Source organism: Budorcas taxicolor, chromosome 19 (genome assembly GCF_023091745.1).
Source record: "Budorcas taxicolor isolate Tak-1 chromosome 19, Takin1.1, whole genome shotgun sequence".
In the NCBI taxonomy this organism is placed as follows: domain Eukaryota; kingdom Metazoa; phylum Chordata; class Mammalia; order Artiodactyla; family Bovidae; genus Budorcas; species Budorcas taxicolor.
The window spans coordinates 28,711,644-28,738,457 of NC_068928.1; the positions used below are offsets into that span (position 1 = coordinate 28,711,644).

Sequence of the window (26,814 nt, forward strand, 5' to 3'; positions counted from 1 at the left end):
CGTCAAGTTTCTAATTCACAAAACAGCATTTTGTTCTGGGCATATTCTTTGTTCTTTAATGCTTCTTCTTCTTCTTTCTTTCATCAGGTAACCTGCTGCTACCCTATTTGATATGTCAGGGTAGATATTTAATAAATGATGACCACATATCCATCAAACAATAAGTAACATTTCAGGGCACTGATGTAATGACGCATCCTGCTGATCTCTTGTTGAGTTAGAAATGGATGAGAAATTCACTTTGCAAGACTTCGCCGGATTAATTATAAACCTGACAGTTACAGGACAGGTGAGCGGAGTCCCCCAGCGAATCCAGGGAGAGGCTATACCAAGTCAATTCTTATTGGGTAGCAATCCAGTTAGGATTTTGCTTTAAGGAGTGAAAGTGCGACCGCGTAGGGGGCGCGCCAGGGAGCCGGAAAACTTCCTCGTAAGCAAATACTGAGGTTGGAAAAGAGCTAAACTGCGGGATTGGCAGAACCCGGCTTCAGTTCCGGTTTCCCTGTTTACGGGTCTGTGGCCTCAGCCCATGGCGTTAACCTCTCTGAGCCCGTTTCTCCACCAAGTTAAACTGAGGATGATAAGGTCTCGCTTGCAAGTTTTGATAAACTCTTACCTGGTCTGTAATTTAAACAAGCAAACCACGGCCACCCCGGGTGTTTCTACACACGCCTCCCAGTTCTGGCCTCAGGATGGCAGGTCCCGCAAACACTCTGCCTCCCCAGCGGGGCAGACGGGCTGGAAAGGAGGTGGTGCTACGTGTCCGCACACACCTGAGCCTGCGGAGGAACCAGCGGTTCCAAAGCGCTCCCCACCCGGTCGCCGCTCCCTGTGCGCGTCTCTCGCTACGCCCGCGGCTACCGTTTGGGAAGGCTTCACCTTCGCCCGGACGTCATTCCAAGAAACTTAGCAAGAGCCAGGGCTTTGCAATTTACGAGGGCGTTCATATTTATCATTCCTCTATTATTTTCACAGCTTGAAGGCTGGGAGAGGACTAAGAGCAGAGGTTAAATTTGGGTCGGTAGGTTTAGGAGAGATAAAGAAAGGGGAGGAAAGCTGAAAGCCAATTCCCAGTGCTTTGATTCTGGGTCCGAGCGGCGGGGGCGGGACCCGGAGGCGGGTGGGGGTGGCGGGGCGCTGCCCGGGGCGGTCTCCGCAGCCGGATTCCCGCGCGGGGCGGGGCAGCCCCGCCCTTAGCTCCGCCTCCGCCCGGTCCCGGCACACCTGGCCCGCAGGTAGCCGGCGCCTGGGCACCTTTCCGAGCCTGAAAGGGCCTGCCGGCGGCTCGTCCGCCTGGGGCCCCGGGGGTTGGAGGCTTGGTTCCGGGAGGGGCGCCGGCAGGAGCCATGGACCCAAGCGCGGGGGCCGCGGCCGGAGAGGGGCCTCCCGCTCCCCGGCCCCGCCGCCGCCGCTCCCTGCGCCGCCTGTTCGGCCGCTTCCTGCTGGCGCTGGGCAGTCGCTCCCGCCCCGGGGACTCGCCGCCCCGGGCCCGACCCCAGCCCCAGTCAGGACACGGCGATGGCGACGGGGAGGGGGGCTTTGAGGGCCCGGATCCCGCCGCGCCCGGAAGCCCCGGGGAGGAGCGCCCGCCCGGACCCCAGCCCCAGCTCCCCGCCGGCGACGGGGCACGGCCCCCGGGAGCGCAGGGCTTGAAGAACCACGGCAACACCTGTTTCATGAACGCCGTGGTGCAGTGTCTGAGCAACACCGACCTGCTGGCCGAGTTCCTGGCGCTAGGGCGCTACCGGGCGGAGCCCGGCCGCGCCGAGGTCACCGAGCAGCTGGCGGCGCTGGTGCGCGCGCTCTGGACGCGCGAATACACGCCCCAACTTTCCGCCGAGTTCAAGGTAGGCAGCGCCCGGCGGCCTCCAGTCCTCGCCGCTCGGCGGCAGCCGCGCTCCGGCCTTTCGCGTTTCCCTTCTGGACAAGTGGGTGCTCCATCGGGAAGGGGGCTTTTTGGGGACTTCTCGAGATGACAGTTACCAGTTCAGCCTGGGATTATCGCTTTTGTTTTGAGCTGACTAGTGTGTTAGCGCTTGAGGAGGGGGAGTGCCGGGAGCCGGTAGGTTTAAGTGTATACGGCATTTCTGTGTTCAGCAAACGCTAGGTGAAGCCTCGGAGGGTTGGTTCTCACGCCAGGTTCGGAGTTTCCAATCTGGTTTACAATGCGGTGCGGGGAGTCAGACTTTCAAGACCAGGGCCTGGGAGGAAGGAGGTGAATGAAGAGAAGGACGCACCCAGGCCAAGATCTAGGAATAATCCAGGGAGAGGGAACAGCAAGTATCAAGACCAGAGGCCTGAAGGAGCTGAGAGTTGGAGGCATCAAAGAAAACCAGGGTGGCTGTTGCCCAGGAGAGTAGAGTGGGGTGGAGATGAAGTTGACCAGATCCTGTAAGGTTTCGGAGGCAGTGGTAAGGAGTTTGGATTTCAGTCTAAGCCCAACGCAAGCTGAGGACCTGTGTGCCAGGTACTGCACTGAGTGCCAGGGAGACGGAGTGGATCTGCTACGTCAGAGATGGCATCCTTTTGTTTAGTCTGAATCAAATCCCCTAAGATGTGTTAGCATGGGTTTGTATCCTTTTTCCCTGGGGTCATCTACTTACTGGGGATGTTGCAGGGTCAAGAGACTTTGGAAGTTCTGTGTATCACTTCATCCAGGATTAAAACCCAGCGTTTGTTTGGGGTCTCAGTTGGATGAAAGAGTCCTGATAATTGATGCACATGGCTGGCTTCCTGCTAAAACAACAACAACAGCAACAAGCCAAACAAAACCCACAGTTCTGGGCAGAGAGCTGAAGCTCTCTGAAGACTAGGGATTGTTGTTCTTGGGGGAGGGGGAAGTTGTCAGTGTTCATTCCACAAGCATCACTACTCTTTGAGTTTCAGCCGAGAAAGCAATCCTTGCCATGTGACCCACAAGGGTGCCAACCCTCACCTTCCTCTCTTCTGCTTCCGCTGGGGAAGCACTGTTCTACAGGCGTCAGGGAGTCAAATGGGTGTCAGTAATAGCTCTTTTGGCAGCATTCACTTTTTAAATGTGAGAGGCAGTGTCCTATGGTGGTGAAGGATACCACCTCTGTGACCTTGAGCAAGTTACTAAAAGCTCAATAGTGCCTCATCTTTCCTCATCTGTAAAATGGGACTCTAGCAGTACTTACCTTATTACGGGGATGTTGTGATGATAAAATGAGTTAATTATATTAATACCTCCTCACCTGCAGAGACCAAGAGGAAGGAGGGAGGTAAGCTCTGTGTACCTTTTCTCTTGGTCTTTGCATTCTCGTCCAGTGACTGCAGCCATGGAGAGGCAGGAGTAATTGAAAAGTCTTCTGAATTAGTAATCTATGACTCACCAGGATTTCCTATGTCTCTTCTGCCTCAAATCCCTAGAGCCAAGAAACTCCTTGTGAGTCTTGCGGGAATTGAAAGATAATCAAACTGTTAATTTGTTAATAAAGGTGATATGGTCCAAATTTTCTTGGGACTTTTCAGGCAGGCAGCCTTGGAGACAGTGGAGGAGTCCAGAACAGGGGCTTTTAAATCTTGTGGATTGAAATCTAGGTGGGCTCCTCTGATTTTCCAGATGAGGAAACATTCGTTCATTCAGCAAATATTGTATCCAGACACTATACAAAGAGCATGGAACACACGTGGGGGGATGAATGCAAATCCTGGGAACTTAAGGTCCAGCGGGAGAGATGGAGATGAGTGAAGTAATCCCACGGGCCCATGATTAGAACTGGTGACAAGAACTACAAAATAAAGATGTTCTCTGGCAATTCTGTTACGTGAAAGTGTGAGTCGCTCAGTGGTAGTCTACTCTTTGCGACCCCATGGACTATAGCCCACTAGGCTCCTCTATCCACGGAATTCTGCAGGCAAGAACACTGGAGTGGGTAGCCATTTCCTTCTCCAGGGGATCCTCCTGACCCAGGGATCAAACGTGACAGATTCTTTACAATCTGAGACAGCAGGCAATTATGCTAGAAGGATGTGATTGTTCCGGGGAGGTGGGGTGAGGAGGCGGGGCAGCGAGGCTTCCCAGGAGTGTGAATCTTCGAGCTGAGTTTTGAGGGATGAAGGGTCAACTAAGGACAAAGGAGGGTGGGAAAAAGTGCATTATAGTGCGTGAGACTGAAACTGCCAGTCACTGAGTGGAGTGGGGCTGGACAGGATTAATGCTTGGTAAAATGAATTGGTGGTGGTGGTGTCGTCACTAAGTCATGTCTTGCTACCCCGTGGACTATAGCCAGCCAGGCTCCTCTGTCCATGAAAGCCTATGTGGCCGGGAGGAGGGGCTGGAGAATTGGTTGGGGACAAGCCACAGAACGTTGTACAAAGGAGTTTGGTCTTTAAGAGGGATTATTAGCTTTGGACTGAGGAAGAGAGGGAGTTGAGAAGCCAGCATGCTGGAGTGTGTGACCCCAGACCAGGTACACAAATGGGATGGGTTTGTGGGGGTCGCCCTCCTCAGGCCCTGAATCACCCAGCCTCCCACTGACAGCAGGACCACTGTTTGTTTTAACAGCAAATGAATAAATATATTTAAAAAACCCTGTTCCAAAATACTTTGATTTCTTGATGATGTAATTAAATATGTATAACTAAAAAAAAATGAAAAATGCTAAAATGTGTTTAAAAAAAGACCTGGAATTCCACCCTCTAGAGATAACCATCATTAGTGTGTTGATGTGTTTCAAATCATGTACAAACAATTGGAAATTCTAATTTTGTATCCTGCTGTTTTCATGTAAGTATTAACTTAAGACTTTCTCCTGGTCATTAAAATGTTCTATGAAACAGTTTTTATTAATAATGATTGTATACTATTTCACTAAATGAGCCAATTGCTAGGGAGACATTTTTATACTGTACAATTTTCCAACTATCATGCTGCATTGAAAATTCTTATATTTAAATCATTGTCCTCAGCTCTAATCATTTCCATACGCTTAATTCCTTGAGTGAAATGACATGGTCAAAGCAAAGATGACTGTTTTGTTCTTTTTTTCGTTTCTTGCTTTTTAAATCAACTTTTTGAGGTATAAATTACGTACAATGAAATGCACCCATTTAAAAAAAATTGAGTTATGTGTGAGATACAACCCTGTGCAGGGTATATATTGATAATATGTTGATCTGGTACGTTTGTATTACTGTATGATTGCCAGTAGTAGCATTGATTAATACCTCCATCTCATCATGTAATTGTATTTCTTCTAGTGCTGGGAACATTTAAGGTTTAGTCTGTAGTGACTTTAGTATTTATAGTACAGTTTTGTTGTCTATAATCATTGTATAGGTACATTTCATTGTGTTGTACTTTGCGGAGACTGTGTTCTTTACAAATTGAAGGTCTGTGGCAACCCTGTGTAGGGCAAGTCTGTCAGTGTCCTTTTTCCAACAGTATTTGTTCACTTTGTGTCTCTGCGTCGCATTTTGGTAATTTTCACAGTATTTCCAACTGTTTCATTTTTACCATATTTGTTATGATAATCTGTGATCAGTGATCTTTGGTGTTACTATTGTCATTGTTTTGGGGGTGCTGTGAATTGCACCCATATGAGATGACTTCCCTGGTGGCTCAGACGGTAAAGCGTCTGTCTACAATGCAGGAGACCCGGGTTCGAGCCCTGGGTTGGGAAGATCCCCTGGAGAAGGAAATGGCAATCCACTCCAGTACTATTGCCTGGAAAATTCCATGGACAGAGGAGCCTGGTAGGCCCCAGTCTATGGGGTCGCAAAGAGTCGGACACAACCGAGCGACTTCACTTCACTAAGATGAACTTAATCAATAAATGTGTGTGTTCTGACCACTCCACCAGCTGTCCATTCCACCCATCTCTCTCTCCCCGGGCCTCCCTCTTCCCTGAGACACACAACATTGAAATTAGGCCAGTGAATAACCCTGCAGTGACCTCTAAGAGTTCAAGTGAAAGGAAAAGTCAATCCAAGCGCAGATGTCAGTCACTGTTGTCTTATTTTAAGACATTGCCGCAGCCATCCTAGGCTTCAGCACCCATCACCCTAACCAGTCAGCAGCCATCAACATCAAGGCCAGACTTTTCACCAGCAGCAGATTTAAGACTCACTGAAGGCTCAGATGATGGTTAGCATTTTTTAGCAATAAATTTTTAAGAAAATTAAGATCTATATGTTGTTTTTTAGACATAATATTATTGTACATTGTAATATTGTATTATTAAGAAACCACAGAAGAGTGTAAATATCACTTTTGTATGTACTGAGAAACCAAAAACTTCACGTGACATGCTGTATTGAAATATTTGCTTTATTATGGTGGTCTGGAACTGAACCCACCATACCTGATGTCTGCTTGTACCATGTACTAGTCTCCAGGACTTAAATAGCTACTGGTTACAAGTATGTACCTTATACAACACCTCTCCCATCCCTCCACCTTCAGCCCTTCATAACCACTATTTTCGGCTTTTCAATTTTGATATTTTTAGATTCCACATAAAAAGGTGTTATACACTGTTTTTCTCTTTTTATTTCACTCAGCATAATGTCCTCATGGTCCATCCATGTTGCCGCAAATGGCAGAATTTCTTCTCAGGGCTGAGTAAAAATTTTAAGTAGCATCTGATGAGTTTTGATGTCTGTATAAATCATCTTCGCAATTTTAAGTGTTTATTGCTTTTTAGTTTTTATATCAACTTTATTGGGCTTGATTATTTTTAGTGCCCGCATTGACAAATCTCCAAAAATGATATCAAGTTGTAGATACCCCAGCAATACATGTTTTCCTGAGTATTAAATATTCTGTCATTAATATATTGAACAAATAGAAATAGCAACTTGTTTTTAACTTTTGTCTGTTTGAAGTGTTGGATCTTTCTACGCTTTTTCACTATGAATGGTTGTAAGACTGCTCCTGGAATTGTCTGTTCACATGGTTTGTCTAAACATTCTGCCTTGGTCATAATGTTCTTTTTTCTCGTTTCTTTAAATTCTTTAACTCTTGTCATATTTGCTGCAAATATTTCCTCCAAACTCAGTCCTTCTTCTACCTACAGAAAGTTTTAGATTTGTTTCATACCTTTTGATAAACATTCTATGTTATGTATTTCTGATTTTTCTATGGCTATTTAAGGATTTCAGCCATCTGGAATTTATCTTAGCTTATGTGTTTTAGGATCAATTTTAGACCAACAATTTTAGAAATGCAGTATGCCTCAAGTGATATACCAGAGGCATTGCTTTTTTTCTTTAAAGGATACCTTCATCACTTGTATGTTTTGGAAGTTCTGGACAAAACAGTAAGACATGAAATGGAAACAGGATAAAAAAAAATTTCAACTCTTTTCTTTTTTTTTCCCGGAAGGAAAACTACTGAATGGTTCAGGGAATCCATGTTTTAGAATTATCTCTGTCACTAATGGGGTCAGGTACTAAATAGTCAAAAGCAAGACCCTTTTAGAAACATAAAAATGAGATTTCATTCCTAAAAACCAGAAATAAGAAATACCTAGGAATACTGCTTAAACATGTTGTAAATTATCAGTGATGAGAGGGAGAACACATGGGTAAGAGCTGTGCCATATTGCAGAGTAGAAATACAAGATATTGCCATTCATCCCTCCCATGTTAGGATATGGCTTTAATGCAGTTAGGGAGGGTTTAGGGTAGGGGCCTGACCTTACCAGCAGGGTTGTGGGAAGAAGGGTCTGTCCTGTCCTGCAGGCAGTGGGTGGGCAGGGGGAGCTGCTGCGGGCCCGACTTCCCTCTAGGTGGGTATCCATCATCTGGGTTGACAGGAATTTGGACTCAACAGTGGGAATGGGACTCTGGAAGCCACAGTCAGGAACCCAGAATCAGAACTCTTGACTGATGTGGGTGTGAGAGGGAACCGGAAAGAGGACCCTGACATTAAAACAAAGAGCAGATTTTAGAGATTTCCAGTTGGGGGTTGCTGGCTGCTCCCCGAGAAGGGAATGTTGGTACTAAGGATACGGGTTTGAGGGTGACTAGGGGGTACAGTTGCCAGGCAAAATATATGATGCCCAGCTCCATTTGAATTTCAGATTAACAGTAACTTGTTAGTCAAAATGTATCCCCAGTATTGCCTGGGGCATATGAATACTTCTACCACAAACATTACTCATTATCACTTATTCATGCTTCTTTTTATTTGCTTATTGGGCAGCCCTGCGTGTGTGTGTGTGTGTTGGGGGGGGGGGTTGTCAAAGTGCCGAGAAATCTAGACCCTCCAATGCACCCAAGCTGCCGCTGCTGGCTAGTGTGCTTCAAATAATAAAAACTCAGAACCAGCATTTCAGTTAATCAAATCTTGAATTTTGCTTCAGCTCATCCTAAAGTTGCCTTTAAATCCCAAAGGAAGATTTAAAAGAAAAAAAAGCCCAGGCCCTTTCATTAGGGCTTCCCAGGTGGCTCAGTGCTAAAAAATTTGCCTGCCAGTGCAGGTGATGCAAGAGATGTGGGTTCAATCCCTGGGTTGGGAAGATCCTCTGCAGAAGGAAATTACAACCCATTCATTCCAGTATTGCCTGGGAAATCCCATGGACAGAGGAGCCTGGTGGGCGACAGTCCATGGGGTCGCAAGGAGCTAGACACGACTGAGCACACGGCACACCTTTGGTTTGATTGGATGTGGTGAGATCGGCTGGGTCCACATCTTTGCTCACATTGCTCCCTTGGGTGGGCATGAGCAGAGGACAGCCCTGCAGGGAACATATACAGGATGTGCCCTGTACACAGACAAGGGTGGTTGCTTACACTCAAGTGCTCATGCTTGCACAAAGAAGACCCTGGAAGGATGCTTAAGAAAATATTCAGAGTGCTGTCTTCCTTTTGGTGAGGGGCACCCAGGCAAGGGAAGACTTTTCATTACTGTTCTTTTTATATTTTGAATTCTTTATTTAAAAAGGTGGGTGCATATATTACCCTTTGAAATAAAATTTTTAAAAGCTGCAACCTGTGTTTACCCAGAAAATGACGAAGTTGCCCCATCCTTTAATGGGACAAAGTGAAGGGCGTGGAAATATGAGTGCCGAGAGGACAGGAAGGCTTGTCTGCCCTGTTCCCCGTTGGAACCCCAGGCCCTAGACTAGTGCCTCGCCTGTGGTGGGCACTCAACAAACATTTATTAAAGGGATGGATGAAGGATTGGCTTACACATTTTGTGGTCTAACCACAGAAATTCGGATTTCTCAAATTCCATTCATTTTAGGAAGAGGCAGTGAAGGAACCACAGGCATGGTATTTAAGGAATTCCACTTCACTGGGTCATGTGGTCATTCTCAAAGAGGAGAGCTGATTGGGAACGAAGGAAACCACTGCTGAGAGAGCAGGGCCAGAAACTGTCCACCTGTGGGATGAGCAGAGAGAGCGCGGAAATAGACAAATGGGGGCAGGGGAGCGTGGGCCCCAGCACTGCAAGGGCCAGAGCTTCAGGGAAGAGAGATAATCATGTGTATCAAAACATTCTACCACATGATCCAGCAATCCCACTCCTGGGTATATTTCCAGAAAAAAATGAAAACAATAGTTTGAAAAGATACACTCACCTGTTCGTTCACAGCAGCACTATTTACAATAGCCAAGACATGGCAGTAAACTAAGTGCCCATCGACAGACAATTGGATTAAGAAGATATGGGGACTTCCATGGTGGTCCAGTGGCTGAGATTCCCCACCCCCAATGCAGGTGGCCCAGGTTTGATCCCTGGTCAGGGAACTAGATTGCATATGCTCCAACTAAGACCCCACCTGTCCCAGTGAAGACCGGCGTGATAAAATAAGTAAATAAAAGAAGATGTAATAGAAACAGACAACGGAATATTGCTCAGCCAAGAAAACAACAGAATGAAATACTGCCATTTGCAGCAACAGGGATGGACCTGGAGAATATTATGCTTAGTAAAATAAGTCAGACAAAAAAAATACTATGCGATATTACTTATGTGTTAGTGAGCTTCCTTGGTGGCTCAGACGGTAAAGAATCTGCCTGCAATGTAGGAGACCCGGGTTCCATCCCCAAGTCGGGAAGACCCCCTGGAGAAGGGGATGGCAACCCACTCCAGGATTCTTGCCTGGAGAATTCCATGGAAAGAGAAGCCTGGTGGGCTACAGTCCATGGGGTCGCAAAGAGTTGGACACAACTGAGCGGGCTTCTTGAAATACAAAGACAAATACTATATGATATCACTTATATGTGGAATCTAAAAAGTTATACAAATGAATCTATATACAGAGCAGAAATGTATAGGACAAGGAACTCTACTCAATATCCTATAATGACCTATATGGGAAAAGAAACTTCCAAAGAGTGGAGATGTATGTATTTGGCTGTTGGAAAGGCCACATTGCCCCTCTGGTTTTTCTCTGTTCCTTCAGAATGCAGTCTCCAAGTACGGCGCTCAGTTCCAAGGCAATGCCCAGCACGATGCCCTGGAGTTCCTGCTCTGGTTGTTGGATCGCGTGCACGAGGACTTGGAGGGTTCCTCCCGAGGGCCGGGGTCCGACAAGGTCAGTCACCCTCGAAAAACACATTGTGTTCAATTTTAGTTTTTTCCCTTGAACATTTACTCCACTCCTCAAAACTAAATCTTGAAATTCAGCTCCGTAGATTTTTGTGTATTCTGGCTGCTGCTCACACAGTATCACCCCCTGCGCCTTCCTTTTTGCCCCGTTTGTTTTAGATCAGATGTTTCCTCCCATTGCTGTTCCTCATCCTCTCTAATCCCAGTGGTTCGGTGAATAGGGTTTCTGTTTGGTTTAAAGTTCAAAAAAAAAAATTTCCTTTTTGTCAGTATCCTATGCCTTAGTGGCACAGTGAGGCCATTGGTGGTATTGCTTATCATTTTCAAATGCTACCAATTTAGCTCTGCTTTCTCAGTTACTTATCCTGCAGAGCAAGTGATTCCCAATCATTTTTCTCAAGACACAGGATGGATGATCTTTTCACGTGTGCCCTCAGCATTCCCAGATTTGGATGAAACCTCAAACCTTTGGGAGTAAAAAGCCCTACGATCATTTGTAATAGCCACAGTCAGTTGATACATCAGTTATACTCTATGGGCTTTGCTATATAAAGATCAATATTGGGTTCTATCCTTTTATCTCTCACTTAAGGAAGGAAAAGTGAGTAAATTTATTATACCATGAGTGAGCAAGGTTATCAAAACAATGTCCATGAATAATCCATTGTAATTTAAAAACTGTTTTACAAGCTTTGGTAATGAGTCAGTCACACATTACTTTTGATGTATCTCAAAACTGATCCAGATCAAGAACCAGCTACAAGAGCTGCTTTACTTGTTTTGTTTGTTTGCTTTATGTCTGGACCATTTTTTCCCATCCCTCTTGTAAATCAATTAAAAAGACCTTTGTGAGTGTTTCTATCTTTCACCTGTTAGTCTCCCATCTTTACGCTACCTGCTCGGAGACTATTGTTGTAGGGTAATAAAGATTGGATGCTAAGATGTGACACAAATGGGCCTATCCACGAAACAGAAACAGACTCCCAGACACGAGAACAAGCTGGTGGTTGCCAAGGCGGGTGGCGGGGAAGGATGGATTGGGAGTTTGGGATTAGCAGAAGGATAAACAACAAGGTCCTACTGTATAACACAAAAAACTATATTCAGTATCCTGTGATAAACCATGAGGGAAAAGAATACAATAAAGAATGTGTGTGTCTGTGTGTGTATATATGTGTGTGTATATATATATATATATAACTGAATCATTTTGCTGTGCAGTAGAAATTAACATTGTAAATAAACTATAATAAAATGAATAAATAAATGAGGGAGAGATTGAATGGCAGTCAGTTTTGTAGGGTGAATGAATCTAGATAGCTAGCATGCAGTGTGGTGACTATAATACTGTATACTGTATTGAGTGTTAGAAATCTGCTAGGAGTAGATGTTAGGTCCTCTCACCACACACACAAAAAGGTAACTATGTGAGGAGATGGATATGTTTATTGGTTTGACTGAAGTAATTATTTCACTACCTTGGTGTGTATCAAATGAGCATGCTGCACTCCTTAAATACATAAAATGTTTATCTAAAAATAAAATGGCTCACGATGCCGAGTCACTTTTTCCCTTTAACTTGTCTGCACAGCCAATTGTTGTCTCTGTTTCTTTTTCTTTTAAAATGACAAGTTGCAGCTTTAAGGAGAGCATCACCATGTATATCTTGAAGAAACTCTTTTAAACCAGAGTATAATGTAGAAGCGAAGAGCTTGACAGAGCTGCAGAAAGAGTTCTTATGTCTGAGACAGCAGGTTGCCAAATGCATGGGACGGGGAAGATAGTGATTGTACCCTGTTCTGTACTTTTCAGAGCATATCTTGAAGTGTTATACACAGTATGAATAGCTGCAGTCATTTGTGGAGTGTTACAAGAGGTATTATCCCCATTTGGCATATGGTAAACCAAGAATCAGACAGGCTGGGTAACCTTCCTGAAGCAGCACAGCTTAAGAAGTGACAGAGTCAGGATTCAAGTCCAAGGGGAGTCTAGCTTGAAAGCCTGTTTTCTTATTTTAAAAAGAACCATCCTGGGGCTTCCCTGGCGGTCAAGTGGTTTAGACTCTGTGCTTCCACTTCAAGGGGCACGGGTTTGATCCCTGGTCAGGGAATTAAGATTCTGCAAGTCATGTGGCCAAACAAGAAAAAAAAGAAAAGGCTTCTTGTCTCATTTTCACCCTCCTCCTCCCCACTCCCTGCCTATGCCAGGCAGCGCTTCCTACCTGGCAAGTAAGAGGGATAAATAGCCTTCCCAGTTACCTTTCGATCCTTCTCTTTCGTCCTTTGGCGGCAGGAAAAGCATCCCATAGAGGTGGGGGAGAGCACAGAGAGGTTAAGTAACTTGCCCCAAGTCACACAGCAAGCCAGTAGAAGAGCCAGGATGCAAAGCTAGAAAATTCAACTCTTAGAACAGGGCTTCTTAGCCTCAGCCTGTCTTTAAGATGACAGTGAGTTTATTTAAGTCAATAATCTGTTACAGTTTCAAAACCCTCATGAAAGTAGCCCTAACTGGTCTTCCATTTTCCAGTGTGCCCCACTACTGTATGTTCTTCATGCTGCAGCCAGAGGGATCTTTTCAGAAAGGAAATAAGATCACATCACCCTCCTGCTTTAATTCCCTTGGCAGCTCCCTGTTGCATTTACAACAGAATCCAGACTCCTATACAGCTGACGGGGCCCTAATTGGCTGACCCACCAACATCTCTGCCTGGTTTCTGCCCTTCACTCATGATTCTCAGTCACGCTGGCTGCTTTCTGTTCCTTTAATGGCCAAGGGTGTCAAGAAGGCACCCACGACCCAACAAGACCATGGCTGGCTGTTGGCCAGAGAGAGGAGCTTGCCCTGCTCTTCATCTGACCTGATTGAGACCAGGAAAGATCTTTTTCTCTGTCTGGAGTCAAAGCTCCTCCTGAAACTTGCTCTCAGAAAATCGGGCTGCCTGCAGAGGGCTGGCTGTGAATGCTTAAAGGTAGAAGAGCAGAGCTGTTGGACTATTTGGCACAAACTTCTTTCTCGCTTTCCAAGAAGGAAAGAGACCGTCCCCTGTGTCCCTCTGAACAATTTTTCTTTCTGAGGCTATTTCTGTTTCAAACATATGAAAGCCATATAGCTCAATTTATTTGAAACCAGAATAGGAAACATGAGGACCACTTTATTCTCTGTTAATGTAACAATAAATGTTTTCATCTGGTGAATAGGGCATCTTTTTACTATCCTGTGGACAATGTGACACCAGCAATATTTTGGGCAGTTTATCTTACTGAAAATGCCACTCTTGCAGGATTAAGAAAGGGATGGAGGCTGGGGAGAGGACCAGGAACCTAACATCTATTAAGCACCTTCTATGTGCCAGGCAGGAGACCCTCGTCTCTTTTTATTTAAATGATGACTCCCTGAGCTGACGTAATACTCCTCTCCCTTTTAGGTGTGGAACAAGGCTCAGGGAGATAGTCAGGATCACTCAGCTGGCAGGGTAGCCCCAGCCTGGTCCGACCTGCCTGATGGACCATGCTTTGTGAGTGACCCTCCATTGCCTCTCACCCCAGCCTCGTTTGGACTTTTCTCTTTATATCCCCATCCTTGGACGGTCCTGTGTGCAGCCGTTCCCAACGCTGCCTTATCATCTTTTTTAGTTTTTTTTTTTTTTAATGTGGACCGTTTTCAAAGTATTGCTTCTGTTTTAGTTATTTTGGCCATGAGGCATGTGGGATCTTAGCTCCCCAACGAGGGATCGAATCCAAACCCCCTACATTGGAAGGTCTTAACCACCGGACTGTCAGGGAAGTCCCACTGCCCTATCATCCTGATGGAGAAGCAGCCTGGGTCATTGTGAGGTCTTTGGTGTGAGGAAAGGCAGCCAATCAGCCAACTCAAACAACAAAAGGATTAGTTGGAAGGCCAAGGGCAGGTGTGAAGAATGGATATGAAGGCCGAAGACCAGGCTGGGAACCTTCTTGAGCCAGACAGCTCTGGGTGTGGGGAGGGTGTCAGTGGCAGGAACGGCTCAATCCTCTGGCCTGGACACTTCTGCCGGAGTCTCAGTTTGCGGCCTGTGGATCAGCCTGCCTGTGATCGACACGCAGAGCAGGGACATCTCATCCATCCTGCTTGGATCACGTGCCAGTCTCTTTGGTGAGGGAGGAAAGGATCCCGGATGAAAGAGCCTTGCCCCCTCCCCTTGGACTGAATTCAACATTCCCAAAGTGAGGGCTACTCTCAGTGAAGAGGAGACAGTCCTGGGCAGCCCCAAATGCCTGCGTCCGCTTTGCATCCACAGTCTCTCTCCTCTGAGCCCTTCATTACTTGTCCTTCGGTGTCTCTGCCTGGAACTTGGCTTGCTCTCCCCTCCCCCAACTTCCCCTTTCTCCTGTTGCCATTCCCTCTTCTGTTAATGGGCTTCCCTGGTGGCTCAGTGGTAAAACATCTGCCTGCCAGTGCAGGAGACGAGGGTTCAATCCCTGGATCGGGAAGATCCCCTCGAGAAGGAAATGGCAGCCCACCCCAGTATTCTTGCCTGGGAAATCCCATGGACAGAGGAGCCTGGCAGGTTACAGTCCATGGGGTCTCAAAGAATCGGACACCCCGAGCACACACACACTTCTGTTATTGGATCAGGGGTTCTCCAGGCACCAGATCAGAAGCTTGGAATTTACCCTGTGTACCGCTTCCTCTGTCTCCTCCCCTCCCCCATCAGCTGCTCAGTTATGAGCTGTGCACACAGGGTGTCACACAAGATGTCTTGATTAAGTCCCTCCCTCCTTTTTATTTTTTAAATATCTGCTTATTTATTTGGCTTCACCGGATCTTGCAGGATGTGGAATCTTTTAGTTGTGGTATATGGGGTCTAGTTCCCTGACCGGGGATCGAACCCAGGTGTCCTGCATCGGGAGCTCAGAGTCTTAGCCATTGGACCACCAGGGAAGTCCCTGATTTTGGATGTCTGGTCTTGAAATCTACACATTTATGTTGTTTCAAGCCACTCATTTGTGGCCATTTATTACAGCTGCAATGGGACACTCATATGTATGGGAATTCAGAGAAGGATATAGTAGGACAGAGTGTGGTGGGAGGAGGCTGACGCATTCATTATTCTGAGATGCAAACCTGTTTTGTCTGAGAAAGATGATGTTTACGTGAAGACTGGCTCGCTGGAAAATATGTTCAGGAACGGTTTAGGAGGTGGGAGATGGTCAGATTTGGTGTGGGTGTGTTTGAAGTGATGACAGCCCATCCAAGTGAAATGTACAGGAAACATTTAGACACAGGGTTCCTAGAAGCATGGGGGTAAAGAATGGGTTTGTTAATCCAGAAGTAATGGTTGGGGCTGGGGTAATACGTGTGAGTGTTCGCCAAGGTTCATGCTCTTTCAACACACACACACACACACACACACACGCATATTACCTCTGTCTCTTTCCTTTCTCTGTCACTCTCTCAGGGAACTGGGGAGGTCCAGGGATTGAAAGAGCAGTAGATTATGGTAAGCAACATGGAAAGCCTGGTTCTGCAGGTCTAGTCCCAGAAAGGGACTGTGGGCCCAGGAGGAGGTGGAGTCTTGTTGGTCTGGATGCAGTGGAGTGATGGGAGGCATGGCTAATTTTGTCTCCTCCCCTCATTTCTTTGCAGCTTCAATCTGAAGCCAGGAAGGCCTCTGAGAACCTTCTGTCGCCATCCGCTCCGCTTTCTGTGGGCCAAAGCTTTGTGCAAAGCCACTTCCAAGCACAATACAGGTAAGAATGGAGCATGTTTAAAATGGGTTGCCTAAAGCTTCAGCAAACTTGTATGCTGGTAACCAGCCTCACATTGCCAGGTTTGCCCTGAGATTGTAAAACAACAGAAACCATAAGCTCCCTTGTCTCCCCCATTATTAATCACAGTTAAGCACCTACTCCTGTTGTTTCCAACCTTCAGTATTTTTTTCCTTTCTTGCTGGCTCCTGGGCCTCCCATCCCACTTGAAGGAGGGGTATTGGTGAAGTTGGTTCTGTAAAATATGAAAGTGAAGGCCTAGGATGTCCCCAGGTCATTGCTGAGAAGTGGATGAGATCTTTCTGGTTTGTCCTTTATTACCAGAGAGCTGAGTTTAACACATTATTTGGGGTTCTAGATTTGCTAGCATAATGAAGGATATAAAAAATATAAACTTATATAGACTCTGCCAGGCCCCCTTCTAGGTGCTGAAACTTGAGCTGTGAACACACCCCAGCCACTGTTCTTATTAACTAACATTCTATTGGGGGTTTGTTGTTGTTCAGACGCTAAGTTGTGTCCAACTCTTTGCGACCCGCATGGACTGTAGCACCCCAGGTTCCTCTGTCCTCCACTCTCTCCTGGAGTTTGCTCAAATTCATGTCCATTGAGTCAGTGATACTACCTAACCATCTTGTCCTCTGTCATCCCCTTCTCCTGCCCTCAATCTTTCCCAGCATCAAGGTCTTTTCTAAAGAGTCAGCTCTTTGCATCAGGTGGCCAACGTGTTGGAGCTTCGGCTTCAGTATCAGTCCTTCCAGTGAATATTCAGGGTTGATTTCCTTTAGAATGGACTGGTAGGATCTCCTTGCAGTCCAGGGGACTTTCAAGAGTCTTCTCTAGCATCACAGTTCGAAAGCAGGTATCGGGGAAAGTGTTAGATGGTACACATATGTGCCTGCTAAGTCACTTCAGTTGGGTCCAACTCCGTGTGATCCTTGGACTGTAGCTGGCCAGGCTCCTCTGTCTATGGGATTCTTCAGGCAAGAATACTGAAGTGGGTTGCCATGTCCTTCTCCAGGGGATCTTTCCAACCCAGGGATCAAACCCACGTCTCTTACATGTCCTGCATTGTCAGGCAGGTTCTTTACCACTAGCGCCGCCTGGGAAGGGACTTAATACACACATAATATGCAACAATGAGTGAAATGATAACCTGGGAGTTTGGGGAGGCAGCCAACCTTAAATAAGGTGACCAGGTGGGGCTTATTTTCAGGGGGGACATTCGAACTGTGAGCTGAGTGACAAGAAGCTGGCCATTCAGATACTTGGGGACAGGGTATTCCAGGCAGAAAAAGCAGCAAAGGGTCTGGGGTGGAAATGATGCAAGTTCAAGGAACAGAGAACTGCCAAGTAGTGAAGGGTGGGGAGAGGCGAGGCTGGAGATGGATGGGCATCTGGTAGCGTGGGTTGTTTGTAGCCTAAGGGCCATAGGAGACCACTCGAAGTTTAAGGCAGCCTGTGGTCTAATTATCCGTTTAAGCAATTGGCTGGTTGGGACTTCCCTGGCTGTCCAGTGGTTAAGAATCTGAGCTTCCATTGTATTCGGCACGAGTTTGATCCCTGATAGGGGATCTGATCCCACTTGCTGTGGCCTGCGGCCAAAAAACAAAGAAAGAAAGAAAGAAACTAGTTGTTTTGGTGATGAAGGGAGGCAGCACTGGGAGCTGGAATAGCAGCTGATGTGCTATGCTCCCAGTGGGAGAATGATGGAGGCTGGCAGTGATGGAGATGGAGGGAAAGGGTGGGTAGATGGGGAACAGGTTTGGCAGGTAGAGTCAACAGGACTTGCCAGTGGGTTTAAGAGTAAGAGCGGGAGGGACCAAGGGAACTGTGAACATTTAGGGTGACTCCTGGGTTTTTACATAGTTGTATAACTGGCAGGTGCTTTGAAGGAAAAATTGGGGGAGTTTTGAAGTACATGTTATGAGTGTAAAAGAGGAAAAAAATCTCTTGTTTCCCTTTACGTTACTTTTCTTTTTTCTTTGCTTTTTGGCCCCGCCCCCGCAGCATGTGGGATCTTAGCCTAGCTGAATCCTAATGTGGAGCTAGCACGTGGAGTTGAAAGTCCTCGTCCTGAGCTGGGTTCCTCTGACAACCAGTCCCCATCCTGTGGTTTTAGCATAAATTCAGGTGTAAGGGGTTTTTTATGAATAGCAAAAGATGCTCATTTTACCTTTATTTCTGCTCTCATCACTTAGGAAATTCCAACGGTTTTAGGAGCTCTGTGCCAGGAATATACATACTTTTCAACATAAATATATATTTCTTATTATAAATCACAGTGTCACAAGGTAAAAAGGTGAGTCAGGGACAGATTCCTGAAGAAGTGACATTTGAGCTGATGTGATACTAAGGACTGTAAGCACCCTTTGGGGTGACTGCTGTAGAAGGGTGAGTAAGAAGCGAGATATTGATGCTAAAAAAAAAAAAGGATTGGTGACAGCTAAAAATAGCTGCTTTCTGCCTTCTGGTCCAGAGTAAAGAAAAAAAATATCGTTAGGGACATCCATCTAGGTTAGGGCTTTTGAGGTCTGAGCAGTGGTTTTCTGCAGCCATCAGTGGTGCCAGTTCCAGGCTGGAATCCCTGGGTGTGGTCCTTGCTGATCTGGACCCTCTTCAGTCTCTTTTCCTGGGGAGGATGCCCTCTGGTATCAGTCTTCTTTGTGAAACCAAAAGCTGGAAGTGCTCTTATGGGTTAGTGCAGAGGTCCCCTGCTCACTGAGATTCTCCCTATATCTCCCCTTGCTGTCCCCTTTTTAGGGGGCTGAGGTTTTGCCTTTGGCTGGAGGAGGGAAGGGAGAATAGTATTAGGGTGCTGGAGGTTGTAGGCTAGAGCAGGGGTCCCGCAACCTCCGGGATCTAATCCCTGATGATCTGAGATGAAGCTGATGTAATAAGAATAGAAATAAAGTGCACAGTGAGTGTAATGCTCTTGAATCATTCTCAAACCATCCATTCCTCTACCCCTTTCCCTTGGAAAAATTGTCTTCCACAAAATTGGTCCCTGGTGCCGAAAAGGTCCAGGACCGGTGGACTGGAGGATGAATAATTGGTTATTCTATACAATTATTATCATGGCTTGAAAACATCTGCAAGTTTAATAGCCAAGGATTGTTGCTATGTTGGAGTTTTGGCTAGAGGAGGCAGTGTGTGTGTGTGTGTGTGTGTGTGTGTGTGTGTGTATGTTCCTCTCTCCACGGCATTCATAGCTTTTGTTCACAGAAATCCTAATCTGGTTCCCATTACAGGTGGCATTCCCTTTTAGGCAGAGTATGTTTTAGAAGTGTTTTTCAGATCGCAGATTTGGAGAGGTGACATCTTGCTTGTGCATTGTCTTAATTACCATTGCCGGTGTGAACATCCGTCTCACCAGCCAGTGAGCAGGTGAAGCTGGCTGGGTGAGAGGTGTTAGATGGATATTCACTGGCAGCGAGAGGCCAGGGTGTGAAACGAGCAGTGTCGTTTCGGGGCATTTGTAACCCATGGAGAGCAGACAGCAGTTCTGAGTTCCAGCGGCAGATGAGAGGCTGGTTTTGGAACAGACGCAATTGGACAGAGAGGATGAATAGCTTGGGGAAAATGGGCAAGTGAACCGTGAAGGGCGTTGCGGTGATTTTCTGTCCTTTCTCCTGTGAGTGCCCGGGAGATGGTAGGATAGGACTGTGATACACTGGAGGGGATGGCAAGGACGGAAGGACCCCTCTAGGCCACATCCGAGGTGTAGCTGGAGCCTCGTAACCTCTGGAGTTTTCTGTGAAAGTGATGCTACCCTCTCCCCCTGATCTGGTCATACTCATCATCCTGATTTCTCATCCTTTGAGGAACAGGTGCCTCTCACGTCCTCTCTCTGGTTTATTATGAAAACAATATGCTTTCTTTATTCTTTAAATACAAAATTAGGTCGTTCTATGTTTTTGCCAAACTATACATCTCTTGCTCCCTGCCAGAGATTCACGGCTCCATCTAAAGGTCGTGTCCCTGGATTGGTTGACTAGGGCGCATCTGCAAGAAAAATTCGGCCTTGCTTAGTTTTAGTAGATTTTTTAAAAATGAGTAAGTCAAAGAAAAACATGCCATCTCATTGGTCCGCCTAAATGTGAAATGGGTTTGGAAAGTTGCCAATGACAAAGGCCATCTTTCAGGTCTGTGTTATGGCACAGTGTGTGACGGGTGAGGTTGGGAGGAGGGAGGGAGAGAGACAGGGTGGCAGAGGAGTGCCCACAAATATCAGGGCCCCCTGCTGGCTGGTACTCTATGCCTGGTGCATTCTTTTTACTACAGCATTGCCATGGTTTTCCCAAAGGGAAATTCGCCAGAGGCAGAGAGTGATTGAACATTAAATACACCAGTCTGTACTCTGGTCTGTTTTTTTCTTTTTTTAAGATTTATTTATTTATTTGGTTGTGCTGGGTCTTAGTTGCAGCACGTGGCATATAGTTCCCCGACCAGAGATTGAACACAGGCCCACCCTCCTGCATCGGGAGCAGAGTCTTAGCCTTTGGAACACCAGGGAAACCCCCATACATATAATTAAACTTTTTCCTTTTTAAGAAATTGAGTTGAGAGCCACATAACATAAAATTAAGCATTTTAAAGCTGTAGTTCAGCAGCATGTACACCCATTATGTTGTGTAGCCACTGATTTTTTTTCTAGTTCATAACCATTTTCATCACTCCCAAAAGAAAACCTGGTACTCATGAAGCAGCCACTCCCCAGGTCTCCCTCCTCTCATCACCTGGCAACCACCAATCTGGATTCTCTCCCTGTGGCTTTACTCACTCTGGTATTTCGTATACATGGAATCATAAATTATGTAGCCTCTGGTGTCTGGCTTCTTTTACTCACATGATGTTATCAAGGTTCATTTATATAGCAAGTGTGAGGACCTCCAGACTGAATAATAATCCATTGCGTGTCTGTAACACATTCTGTTTACCCATTTATCCACTGATGGACACATGAGTTGTATCCACCCTTTGGCTATTGTGAATAACATTGTCTGAACCTTTGTGCACAAAGATCTGAATACCTGTCTTCAATTCTTTGTGGTATGGCCCTAGCAGAGGAATTGCAATGGTGGCTCTAACTCTTTGAGGAACTGCCCAACTGTTCAAGTTGCAATTCAACTTTAATGTGTATCCTCCACCTTGACAGATCTTCCTTGACCTGTCCTCACTGCCTGAAACAGAGCAACACCTTCGACCCTTTCCTGTGCGTGTCCCTGCCCATCCCTCTGCGCCAGACAAGGTACGTGAGCATCATGCTGGTGAACTTGGTACGTGAGCATCATGCTGGTGAACTTGACGTCCATCCTTTGGAATCTCTGGGCCCTGCAGCTGCAAAGTTATCTTTTGCTTCTCAGCCAAGCCTTGCTTCTTGGGGACATCCAATGACCTAATGGGATGATTAACGTGAAAGGTTACTGAGTTCCTTCTTTGGCTGCAGAAGGAATTATAAACATGCTTTTGTTTATCAGCCCCATTGCCCGGCTTCCATCTTTGGCCTATTTAGAAGCTGGCATGGGCCAGTTGGTACCACTCAAACAGACAGAGGTGAACCAGAGAAAACTTGTCATCCTCTGTTTTCCCCAGCTTTATTTCTAAATCCTTTTTCCTCTTGGGGAAGGTGTAGGAAAAGGTGTATTTAAGGGGCAAAGGAAATGGAAAGGAGTTGTTGGGAGATACGAGAAAAAAAGAAAAGAGGAGGCAGGATTAGGTAGGAGACATGATGAAGTTTGGCTCTGCAAAAAGAAGAAGCACGTAGTACAAGCATCCCAGAAGCCCAGGTCTTGGCAGGGACTGTTAAGGCCACCGCCAAGCATATGGAAGCTTAGTGAATTCCTATATGGGGCCTTTCTTCCCTGGGTTCCCCTGCTTTGCAAAATCTTTTCTCTTGCCTTCTGTCTGTTGTTATCTTCCATCTTTAGGATGTGGTAAAGACTGATGGCTTTATATATCCTTTCCTGGCAACTGAACCCCCCTTCCTGCTCTGAATTCCTGTTCTGCTGATTGTCAATGCCATAAATATATTAATAACTGACTTATCCTATCATCATATGATGGCTACTGATAGATAGTATGAGCTATGATTCCTGGCCAGATGCAACATGGTTAGGACCACTGACTCTGGGGCCAGACTGCCGGGGTTCAAGTCCCAGCTCTGCTAATTATTCGTATGGATTAAATTATTACTGTAGTAGAGAGCAGGAGAAGCAGGAGTTGGAGGGGTAGGCCCTGGTGTGCTGCTGGGTGTAGGAGACAGTGGAACTAGAGAGAGTCCAAAGAAGTTGGGGAGCAAAAGGGCTATATACTCCATCACAAGGGAGAAAGAACTTCAGGGGAAAAAGGGGAGCCTTGTCAGTAGTGTTGAGTTGTCCTGGAGGGAGAAGCTTGACTGCTCTACTTTTCAGACTTCAAAGTTTCTTTTTGCTTTAGAATATCTACTTAGCAAATAGAATCTTGAGACCATAGGTCGGAACAGATGGTCCCTGACTTAACGATGGTTCTATGTACAATATGTTGATTTTACAATGGTATGAAAGTGATGCGCATTCAGTAGGAACTGTACTTTGCATTTTGAATTTTGATCTTTTCCCAGCCAAGCAATGTGAGGTATGGTCCTCTCTGGGCAGGGCAGCACCACAGCTCCCAGTCCAGCCTGGTGATCACAAGGGTAAACAACCACACACTTAAAACCGCTGTTTTTCAGCTTCAGCACAGCATTCAGTAAATTACAGGGGCAATTCAAAACTTTATTATCACGGAGGCGCTATGTTAGCTGATTTTGCCCAACTGTGGGCAAATGTAAGTGTTCTGAGAATGTTTAAGGTGGGGAGGGCTAAGCTATGATATTTGATAGGTTAGGTGTATTAAATGCATTTTCGACTTAAGATACTTTAAGTTACAATGACGTAATCCCATCGTAAGTTGAGGAAGACCTTGGTGTGATTCTTGATCAAATATCTTTTATTTATGTGACGTGAAGTCACTCAGTCGTGTCCAACTCTTTGCGACTCCGTGGACTGTAGCCTACCAGGCTTCTCCATCCATGGGATTCTCCAGGCAAGAATACTGGAGTGGGTTGCCATTTCCTTCTCCAGGGGATCTTCGCGACCCAGGGATCGAACTTGGGTCTCCTGCATTGGAGGCAGACGCCTTAACCTCTGAGCCACCAGGGAAGCCCATCTTTTATTTGTAAGTCGCTGGAAAAGTACATGCTACTGAGACCCTTGGGGAATTGGCTCTCCGCTGCCACCTGGTGACAACGTGCTTAAAGGGCAATGACCTGACCAGGAAGCAAAGATTTGCCCAAGTGCTAAACCTGCTCTAGTGTCAGTGATGTTGGTGACAGCCCATGTCTGTCCTTTAAGGATGTGGCCTCCTTCCTCTTTTCCAGATTCTTGAGTGTCACCTTGGTCTTCCCCTCCAAGAGCCAGTGGTTCTTGCGCGTTGGCCTGGCTGTGCCGATCCTGAGCACGGTGGCAGCCCTGAGGAAGATGGTTGCAGAGGAAGGCGGCGTCTCTCCAGAGGAGGTGTGATGGGGGACCTGGGCATGGGATGAGGGATGCTAACCACACCAGCTCTCTAGGCTATTTAGGCTAATTTTTGGCTCTCAGTGACTCCAATGTGACTCATGAGTTACTGTTTGATTAATAGTTCCTGGTGTCTGTGATGACTGGGCCTAGACTGCTCCCTGCTTTTTCACGGAATAACCCCGAAAGGAAATCACCTTTGTCTTCCAAAAAGGTGACGATGATGACGATCATCAGCCTTTCAACAATAGCTGACTCTCAGTAGTGCTGATTAAGTGCTGAGCACCACTCTGTGAACTTTATAGCTAATTTACTCCCCACCATCATCCTGTGAGGCAGATATTACAGTTATCCTCATTTTACCAGTGGACTCTGGGCAAGTGTGACACAAGGTCAGTGACTGGGCCAGGATTTGAATGCAGATAGTGATTTCAGAACCTGAGCCACTATTCTATATTTTCACTCCTGAGAATATAAACCAGGAGACTGAAGAACTTGGGATGAGTACATGAGAGAGGCAATTTGGGGACAGTGGGATGGGTGTGCTCTACTTTTTTTTTTTTCAAGTGTCTTGGTAAAGAGTTTGGATTAACTGTGACTTTGGTGGACAGACCCATAATAGGGTCCCCCAGGAAAGGACAGGATAGAAGGAATGGTGCTGAAAAGCAACAAGAGAAGGGCTCAAAATGGGGTTCTAATTGTGATTCAGTCCCTTTCTAGTTTTTGGACCTTGGACAAGTAATCAGTCCCCTATTTCTTTAGTTTTTTTTTTTTTTAATTGAGAAATTTTTTTTTGCCACACTGTGCAGCATGTGGGATCTTAGTTTTCCTGACCAGGGCTCATACCCATGCCTCCTGTCTTGGGAGCATGGAGCCTTAACCACTGGACCTCCAGGGAAGTTCTGATCCTGTTTCTTTAACCGTAAAATGGAAATTTTATACTTCCATTGGTGTAAAATTGGTGACTTGGTGACCTCATGAGATTTTTTTCTAATTAAGGAATATTTTTAACCTTTTCGTTACAGAAGGGAAGGGATATAAGGAAGTGTCTGTCTTAAGGTTACAACTTAACTTGTTGAGTTTTTACATGTGTGTACATCTGTGTAACCACCATGATAACAGAACCTTTCTATCACCCCAGTGGGCTCCTTCCTGCTTCTACCCAATCAATTCTTCTGACTTTTCTCACTATTTTAATAAAGATCTCAGTTGAAGGAAAAGATGTGTGTCTGCATGCTCAGTTGTTGATTCTTTCCACCGTTCAGGGGACAGAGTTGGATCTGGGGGCAGCCAGGACCCTCAAAACAGTCGTCACCCATCTCCTCCACTACAAGACCAGCCTTTTCCGCTCACCTCAGTGTTCCATGAAAATATTTTCCATGTATGGTACAATGTGAAAAAAGTTGGCAGTGCTATTTAGAAGTTTTTAAAGTGGAGATCGGTTAGTGGGAAACACTCTCAATGTTTGTTTGTCTGAAGTAGGCTTCATCTAGGTGCATTCTGTCAGGATAGTTTAGCTGGGTATAAAACTTGAGCTTTTCAATTTTGTTCTCCCCACTCTGCCTTTGGCACTTTGATATTCTATTGCTGCAGTTGAGATCCAAGTCTGTGTTAGTCTGACTGTTGCACCTAGTGTTTTATTACTAAAAATAAGTAACCACTTGGAAGGAAAATGTAAAAGAGAGGTTTCAGGCAACTGGTCACTTTTAGACTGCTTCTTTGTTAAGTTCCCTTTGAGAAACAAAAGGGAAAATGATCCTTTTCATTCTAGGTGATCTTGGTTGAACTGTACCCCAGTGGGCTCCAGCGGTCTTTCTTTGATGAAGAGGACCTGAATACTATTGCAGAAGGAGATAATGTCTATGCCTTCCACGCTCCCCCATCACCGGGGCAGGAGATGCTCTCAGGTACAGTAGTGCTGTGCAAAATTTTATTTGGATATTATGAATTATAGGTTTGAGAGAAAACCTTTTGGGTGCTAAGGCATAAGACATACAGTTTTAGTACTTGGAAATATCAGGTTTATTTTCTCTGATTTTTTTTTATAGATGATTCATTATTAAAAATCAATCAACTAATACAGGAATTCTCAAACCTTAGTATCAGAATCACCTGGAGAGCTTGTTTAAGCAGATTTCTGAACCCTACCCGCAGGGCTTTTGACTTTTGAAGGTCAGGGGTGGGGCCTGAGAAATTACTTGTCTGGTAAGCTCTGGTGATAATGGTTCTGCAGCCACATTTTGAGAACCACTATTCAGAATGGGACTTCCCTTGTGGCTCAGACAGTAAAGCATCTGCCTACAATGCAGGAGACCTGGGTTTGATCCCTGGGTCAGGAAGATCCTCTGGAGAAGGAAATGGCAACCCACTCCAGTACTCCTGCCTGGAAAATCCCATGGATGGAGGAGCCTGGTAGGCTACAGTTCATAGGGTTGCAAAGAGTCAGACACAACTGAGCAACTCACTTTCATTCAGAATGGGTGCTGGAGTAATCTTTGTCTTCAGGAGTCTCATGGTTCAAGGTCAGTGCTTGAAGTAAAACTGTTATAGCAACCTAGATGTGCATCAACAGATGAATGGATAAAGAAGTTGTGGTATACATACACAATGGAATATTACTCAGCCATAAAAAGGAACACATTTGAGTCAGTTCTAATGAGGTGGATGAACCTAAAACCTATTATACAGAGTGAAGTAAGTCAGAAAGAGAAAGATAAATATCATATTCTAATGCATATATACATAATCTAGAAAAATGGTACGGAAGAATTTATTTACAGGGCAACAGTGAAGAAACAGACATAGAGAATAGACTTATGGGCATGGGGAGAGGGGAGGAGAGAGTGAGATATATGGACAGGGTAATATGAAAACATACATTACCATATGTAAAATAAATAGTCAACGGGAATTTGCTGTATGGCTCAGAAAGCTGAAACAGGGGCTCTGTATCAACCTAGAGGGGTGGGATGGGGAAGGAGATGGGAGGGAGGTCCAGAAGGGAGGA

The 26,814-nt window shown here is 45.7% G+C and overlaps 1 protein-coding gene across 1 annotated transcript in view; it reads left to right on the forward strand.

Annotated features, from left to right (window-relative positions):
• Positions 1 to 1,346: 1,346 nt before the first annotated feature.
• The window catches only part of USP43 (ubiquitin specific peptidase 43), a 47,771-nt gene continuing 22,303 nt past the window's right edge, over positions 1,347 to 26,814 (forward strand). Inside the window, exons 1-6 of the mRNA XM_052658319.1 lie at positions 1,347 to 1,847; positions 10,380 to 10,511; positions 16,151 to 16,254; positions 21,431 to 21,523; positions 23,672 to 23,807; positions 25,579 to 25,714. Of these exons, the coding sequence (XP_052514279.1) occupies positions 1,347 to 1,847; positions 10,380 to 10,511; positions 16,151 to 16,254; positions 21,431 to 21,523; positions 23,672 to 23,807; positions 25,579 to 25,714 (1,102 nt within the window). The remainder of the gene's footprint in view (positions 1,848 to 10,379; positions 10,512 to 16,150; positions 16,255 to 21,430; positions 21,524 to 23,671; positions 23,808 to 25,578; positions 25,715 to 26,814) is intronic.